The 8145-nt window shown below is 36.7% G+C and overlaps 1 protein-coding gene across 2 annotated transcripts in view; it reads right to left on the bottom strand.

The window, feature by feature from the left end:
• Positions 1-299: 299 nt before the first annotated feature.
• IL17RD (interleukin 17 receptor D) overlaps positions 300-8145 on the bottom strand; it is a 45379-nt gene continuing 37533 nt past the window's right edge. For both annotated transcript variants that reach the window (XM_085072697.1, XM_085072696.1), the window contains exons 12-13: positions 5879-6815; positions 300-3582 (exon numbers count right to left, since the gene is read on the bottom strand). In XM_085072697.1, the coding sequence (XP_084928823.1) occupies positions 3467-3582; positions 5879-6815 (1053 nt within the window). In that variant the 3' untranslated portion in view covers positions 300-3466. The remainder of the gene's footprint in view (positions 3583-5878; positions 6816-8145) is intronic.

Below are 8145 nucleotides of genomic sequence, written 5' to 3'. Positions count from 1 at the left end.
GATATAAGAAAAATAATTACATAAAATCACAATAACACAATTTTATTAAAAAATGAAATAAAATCAGACCCAGTCTGTTCAATACAGAAGTTTTAGAAATTAAAGTTTCTTAGAGTTGCTTGGCCATAATAAACACCCATCAAAACAGCTGTTTCCCTCCCAGCTGTAGGGGATGAAGAGCAGTTAGCAGGTTTGGCTGCTTGTGTGCTGTGTGGAACTGCACTCAAAGTGTGAGGGATAAAACCACTGATTGCACTTTTAAGCCATTTCTTTTAATAGCATAAGAAAAGCCCAATGAATGAAATGGAACAAAAATATTTTATTTTGATATTTCACTTCTAAATTATAGTATGATAAAAAATTATTTCCACAAATGTCAGCTGCATTCTATTTTCAACAGTTGATGTGTCCATGGACAGGTACAAATTATGGCAACAACTATACTCATCATTCAAAATCCTGAACATGCTGTCACATCTTGAGCCTTCAGCTTTCCAACGTTTTCTTCCACCCTCCCAGAAAATATACTATAAAACATCCAATGTCCACACACTTGAGTGTAGCAGAAATTAAAGGGATCCTTTCACCATTAACATGATGTTTAGAATTTACTAATTTGCTTGAAAGCAGTAGTAAGCTAACCTCTAATATGTATGTTAACATACCTTTAAAAAAATAATTTTACAAGGATTTTTGCTGCTATTCTTATTAGAGAAAAAATAAAGAATTCTTACCAATTCAGTACTATGTCCTTCCAGCATCTCAATATACGCAGTATCTTTCTAATTGTTTTAAGAACTGTAGCTTTGTAAGAAACTATACTAAGTTAGATTAAGTATTACTTCTCTTACTTTTGTATATTTTAAGAGTGGGCTGTCCTAATCTATATTTTCATTTAATTACATTGTCTTTCTTCTGAGTACATACAATATGTTGTTTCCACCTTAAGCTAAGACGGAATAAAGGACTTTTTCCTCCCTCCCACCCCCAGATTTGACTGTCATCTGCATAGACTCTTCATAATTAACAAGTAGGTTTTGCAAGATTGTACAGCAAGTTTTGAACAAATAAAAACATTAATGACAAGTGGTTCTTTGTGCAACTGCCTTCATCCCTCTTCAAAACTCAGCTTTCTTAGAGCTCAAAATGAAAACTTGATTTCATTTCATAATACCAATTCTGCCACTGAATTTAACGGAATGAGGAAATCTACCCAATCTTTAGCCCAGCATTAAATAAAAATAAGTGAGCTGGGACTTCCCATGGATGAAAGCAGCATTACCTTCACCAGCTCACTGCTAAAAACTGCCTCCTCCTCCTCATGTTGTGCAGCTTTGGCATTTCTATGAACAGCAGATCAACACACAAATTATGTCACCTTTCTGCCTTGTCTTATTTAATCCAAACTCTTTCTCCAGTAAAATAACAAGAACTGCACCAAATCAAGATCCTCCATAGCTGGATTTAGTGGAGGAGCATTTACCTCTATATGATTCTGCCTAGTTTGACACCTTCAAGTAATGGGAAAACATGGAGAATTTTGTCTTCAATACAGCCCAAGGCACAGCCTTAAAAAAATTATCAAAGGTGCAGATGATTCACTCAGTGTGTAAAATTACCTAAACTTATTTAGATACTGCAAAATTTGAAGTTTTCCAGGTAGTGTTCTTTGAAATACAGAAAGCAGGGAGAATAAGGAACATCACATTAATGGACAAGGCTCCCCAGATCCAACACATGCACCCAAATGATCACAGAATTCCATATTACAATTGCAAAGCATTTCAGAGTTCTGCCATCAGCAGCCATACACAAGTAACTGTCCCAGCACTTTCTTAGTCCATCTGTGATAACAATCTCTAGAGTCTTCTGTTTGGAAATTCATGTGATTAAATATAAACTGATGCAAAGAAACACAAACCAAAACAAATACAACCCAAGAAAACAACCCATGACTTTTAAAGCTACTCAGTTGGCCCAAATCATCACTTGTTTTAATAGTTCTATCTCATGCTATTAAAATGGATAATAAAATGTAACAGTTAGCAATGTCTAATTCTCATCTATCAAAACTGAGAGAATACTTGAGGTATTTGAGTTCTCCCTTAATTCCCCCTAAAGTAACCTCCTGCTAGTGAAATGTGAATACAGGTTAAATGAGACAGAATTTGACTCCATGAGCAGAATGAGCAAAGGCACATTGGTAAGGTGTCCTTTAGTATTTGCTGTTCCCATGATTTTTGTAATAGTGCCTGGAACTGCAGTTACATAGATGTGTTTAACTGAGGAAAAGTTGCTCTTTGGAAACAGGAGGGACATTCTGGATGATGATATACCCACCTGGTCACTGCAGAAAACAGGACATGCATGCTCTGTGTCAGTAGATAAACATGGCCACTTGTAGTTTTTGCATTTTTCCTTAACATAACACTAGTGACAGTACACAATCCTAATCACTAAGTGATGGTAAGTAGTGTAAACTGCAAAATAAGTCATAGGCTTCTGTTCAGTCGTTCTGTTCAAAGTATTCCTGCCTGTTAACTGCTTGTGTCGGTTTGTTTGACCCCAGGTGGTTTTGCAGCACCAAGTCCTTGAAGGACAGTAAGAACCCCCATAAGGCATACTCATCTCATGGCTGAACAAACCCAGAATATCTTCCATATAAAATGTGACCTTCCTTCCCCCATCCCTGTATTCTTTATATTAGCCCTTCAAGAAGAAAGTAGGAAACTTTGTTTCCATGGTATCACTCAGCATATGGAGGACCTGTATTTTTGTCTACTATAAAAATGATCCTTCAGTCTCACTATGGTGCTGTTTGTGAGTCACCACAGCCAGACTGCGGAGGAGAGATGGGAGACTAATGCAGAAGAGGGAGACATGCACTGAAATTAAATACTGAGACACAGTAGCATCTGGGAAAAAGAGACTGAGGAAAAGGGCTCCAACATTTCTAAAAGGAAATTATTTCTTCGGATGGAGAATTTCTTGATCTCACCTTTGGCATTTTATCTTGCTTCTGAAAAAAATCCTGTTCTTATTCACTACAACACTCCTGCCATCAAGTACATCAGCACTTAAAACTAGAGGCTGGACTACAAAATTTGCTAAGGCTTAATGTTCCAAGCTATTTTATGTCCAGTTGCAAAATTATTCCTAGCAAAAAATAGTAGATTTTGATTATGGCATCTGTAAACAGTGCAATATCATGACATTTAAATTATAACAGGAATAATTTTGAAATATATCCTCTTCCATTTTTCCATGCTGTATTTTTCAAATCATAAAAGATTTTGTACAAAAAGACCAACAGATTCAAGTTTTCTGGCCACAAAACATGAAGTAACAGATCTTCTTCAGGGACTGTTTGTTCCTTCAAGTAGATTTAGTGCTGAGACAGTGTGGTAGTTAAAGCACAAACAGAGGCTGTTGATAAAGTGGCAATGCGTAACAACGTTGTCATGTATTATAAAGGAGCAATTGCCTGCAGTTCATCAGTGTGGATATGGCAATGAAGTTCTGCTTTACATATTCCAGGCACTAAGAACTTTGTAGCAGTCATTACAGGAGGTTCTTCTTCTCCTATAAAAGGGAAAAAAAAAAGAAAAAAAAAAGAAAAAAAAAAAGGGAAGTTCATTAATTGAAACACTGATTTTGTACTTGGTCAACATTTCAGAAATAATGCAAAAAAAAACTTATGAAAACCCTCGGCACCATCTTGTCATATACTCCTGAGGCTGAACTACGATGCTCAGTAAAACCTTTCTAAAGAAACAACACTATTTTTCTCCCCAGACAGCACTTCTTAGGGAAGACCTTATAAGTGAATGGACCTTGTAAAGATTTGCTTGTTGGTACTTCTTTAAAACTAAACTGGTTTGAACTTCAATTGAGGATGTCAAATATGATCATCTCTTTGGGAATTTTTTCTTTGCAGATCAATAGTCTGCACAGGAACTGCACTGAAAAATAGAAAGGATTATAAATTCTTTATTGATTTATGGTTTTTATTCAAAAGATTATATCAAACTGTCCTTTTAGGAAGAAAGGACAGATCTACTTTGAGATGCTAAATGACAGAGCTATTCATATCTGTTCTGACCAAGTAATGGGTAAAAAAATAAGTGAAAACCAGAGATGTAGTGTAAATTCAGAGTAATTATTTGGACATGCCCATTGTCCAATAATTTGGACAACTAGACAGGTCCATTCTCATAACGAGAGTAAAAAAAAATTCTATTTACTCCTCTCCTTATCATATAAATATCAGGGCTACAAATGTTTTGTATGTATGGGACAGCAAAGAACTGTTAATGGGGTGCACTCTAAAAGGCAGTTCTAGATACTGCTTTGTACCCTGTACCTCATTAGGGCTGTGGTTTGAGTGAGGGAGGTTTGGGGCAGAGTCACTCAGGATGGTGCTTTTGGATGAGGACAATAAATGGGAAAATGGCAGAAATTATTGTGGTTTCTTAAGGCATTGGAACATCAGCATAAAGATCCAACCCTACCAGTCAGAGCTCTAACGTTTAACCTCTACAGCTGAAGCATGTTACCAAGGAGGTATGTGACTGGAGAATTAATTACTGGAAAGACTGCCTCTTTCTTCCAGTGCCTCCTTGCAGCTGGGATACCCAGCTGACAGCTCCGTAATTGAATCAGGAGGGGAACACTGGGAAAGCATTCTTACAGGGAGGCCATACATTTTAAACTAGCATCCTACTGTCACTAGAACCTTTACAGAGATCATCTGTAATTTTTCCCACAAATGAGAGAAAAGGCTAAGTTAGAAGATGCTAGAAAATTTAAAAAAATATAGTTTTAATTTTAAATCAGAGTAATTGTGGCTTAAGTAATTAAATCAGTAAATCTGTATTTTTTTCCACCTGAAGTTTTTCTCAGGTTTTAACTATTTAGTCCTATAGCCTATCTAGCTGACAAATTTGATGCTGAATCTGTAAATCAACATTTGTATTCTCTTCCTCCAAGATAATTCTGGCATCAAACATTAGTTATTAGTTATGAATTATGGTAATAACAATAAAAAATTCATTTAGCCAAGAGAAAAGTCTCGTTAACTCACTGCCAACACTCATTCCAGAAAGCAGAATAGTATACTACCCCTCAAAATGCAATATTCACCTGTTGTAGCTGCTTAATGAAAAATCTCAGCAAAGAGCAGTACAATTGCTGGAACATTCCACACTGAGGTAGTTGTGATGCCAGTTCAATATCCTGTAACTAGATCAGATCAGCTTTTTTATGTAGCCTGAGGCAAAATTTACACCTTCTAACTGGAGGCATTTAAGCTGAGTATCTATTCTGGAGAGTGTCTTCAAAGCATTTAAATTCCTCCACCGAAACCCATTTGTTCATTCCCCAGCCCCGTATCTGGTGAAAAGCCTGATGTCATCCTGAAACTTGAGTTAACCACAGGACAGACAATATCTCTAAAGGATCCAGTATATGCTGGAGCAAAAAAAGATGTCAGGTTTAGATTTATGGTGTCTGTGAGAATGCTCCACCATATCACCCTCTTGATTACACCACACAGCTGTCAGCTGAAATTCCAGCTGCCAAGGAGTCCCTGGAAGAAAGAAGCTAACTCTCCAAGAATAGGTCAATTAATGAGCAGTGACTTATTAATAGAATTGTAGTGAAATCCTACCTAGCTAAGATTTCCTCCATACACTGTAAGTTAAGAAAAAGATTCATTTTCCCAAAGCTACTGTGCCTGTTTAACCATCTTTATCCAATGCTTACCTTTCTCTGCAGCTTTCTATATGGCTCCTCACATATTATCTTACCTATTTGGAGATGGCAGAAATGTGATCACACAGCAACTGAATATAAGTTTTGAAACACTGCTGGATCTTACCTAAACCTGATGATGAAGAAACACTTCCTGTAATGGAAGATGTTTCCATTTGGTCTGTCAATAGTCCTTCTATTAAAGGCAAAGATAATTCAGATGAAGGAACAGATGAATCATAGATTCCAGAATCTCGAGGCATGTCTTTCAGATTTGAAGCTTTAACAACATGTAACAATGGCTGAAGGACAGAGTTGCCACCACCTTGAATGTCCTGAGTTTCTATATCTTCTCCAAGATTTAAGTGCTGAATTACACAGTGAGAGTCTGAATTCCCCACTGAAATATTTACATCTGTTTTCAGGTAAAACTCACCATCCATCACCTGTTTGTTCACTAAGTCATTTAAAACCAGGCCTGAATCAAATTTTTCCATGACAGGCTCCGAGTAATGAAAAGAAGGTGGAGGGAAGGGAATAAACTGTTTCTCAAACCAATCCGGTTCCTGATCAATGAACTGGTGCATATTGCAAATAGCAACATAAAGGGACCTCCCAGATTTGCTCCTGAAATAATTCCTTTTACTAATGTTAACAGGAAACACCTCTGAATCCTGTACACTAAGATCTCTGGAGTGTAAGTGTGAATAGAGCTGGGGGAGGTTGTCCATGAGTTTGTATTTTGTGCTTAGATCCAGAATAGCAGGGATGTCTCCCTCACAGGAGTAATCAAAGTAGACTGCAATGAACTTGCAGAGCTCAGCTGAATTCTGCTTTGCCTGACGAAGCTTCTCTGCAACAGTCAACACTGCAAAGAGAAAGAGTTCTCCTTTTCCTGCATCTTTGGTTACTCCTCTGTGCTTCCAGTTCTTTTTTTCAACAAAGTACTTCATTCCTTTGGAACATACAATGATGATAAACTGGGACTCATTTATTTTTTTAATAAGCCACTCCTTCTGATCTTCTTTACAGTTTTTTAGATCTTCCCACAAATCTAAAGCCACCTGGAAAAGAAAAAAAAATTCTGGTTGGTATTAACTCTTATGAATGCAAACCCAAGTAGTTCCTCAAAAACCAAAAGCACTATGGATTAGTGCAATATTTATTGGGAAATAAAAAGAACATAGAAAATGTGGATGGATCAAGTAAATTACAATTTACTTATGTAATCAAATTTGATATAATCAATCCACAATAAACAATTGTGCCTGCCTCAAACTATTTACCATTGTATGTCTGGGTCCATAATGTGCTGAATATAATGCAAACAACAGAATCACAGAATTGTTTAGATTAAGAAAGACATTTAAGATCAAGTCCAACCATTCACCCAGCACTGCCAAGTCTACCACTAAACCATGCCCCTAAGTGCCATATTCACTTATCATCTTTTGCATGATATAAAATATGCATAAAATACTAATGAAGTGTGATGCCAAGAATTTTCATATCTAGATAGAAACCTAATTAGTACCTATAATATCAAGTCCTTCCAGTTAGAATGCAAAACAGCAGTAACTTTATCTGATAAGAAAGCTCTGAAAATTTTATCCTAAAAGTTATTTTATTTTGTACTTTGTCAAGCTTTCTGGCCATTTTACATTATCTGAAATGCTTGTGTACACCAAGATGAGGGACACAATGGTTTGTCTCACAGGAGGAATGAGCAGCAGGATAAGAGAAAAAAATAAATGCTAAAAAATTGCATAACAGACACACATCAAAACCACTTATAAAATCTTCTTTGAACCATTTTTCCACAGAACAAAGGTTTTTGCACTGCTGTATCACCCATAGCAGAGGGGGAAATTTTGCCCTGTCAGAAGAGAGAGTGGGTGGATGACCAGAACACAAAGACTCCTGAAAACTTCTACCACACAGCTGGCATCAGGGAGAAAGTTATCCTGCCTGAAGTGCTCAGTCACTTGGACTGGATAGTCATTGTCAGTTCCTCCCAAACAGACAACTCTAGTCTGTGCATGGAGAAGTCATTTTAATGCTGCTTGGGAGATACTCTGGGAAAGGTAAAATGCAGGTAGTTTTGTGTCTGGTTTTGTTTCAAAATCCTGTATGACCTGCTATCTGTGAGAAAGGATTTTTGTTATGGACAAGTTATTATTTTAAACGGCTATTAAATGCCACTGGTTTTATCCTTATGAGAAAACATTCCAATCCCATACAAAAAGCACTTGGGCAGCTCTGTTATGCATTGAGCATCCATTTTTATATTAAACACCACAGCTTTAATAACGATGCATATTATTTCTGTACATAGATGCTATGAATATTTTGTTATATTAATTTTACATGATGCCTGAGGCCATTTATTCCATG

This window comes from Lichenostomus cassidix, chromosome 12, assembly GCF_008360975.1.
Source record: "Lichenostomus cassidix isolate B80296 chromosome 12, HeHo_3.0, whole genome shotgun sequence".
Lineage (NCBI taxonomy): Eukaryota > Metazoa > Chordata > Aves > Passeriformes > Meliphagidae > Lichenostomus > Lichenostomus cassidix.
This window is presented reverse-complemented; position numbering and strand designations above follow the sequence as displayed.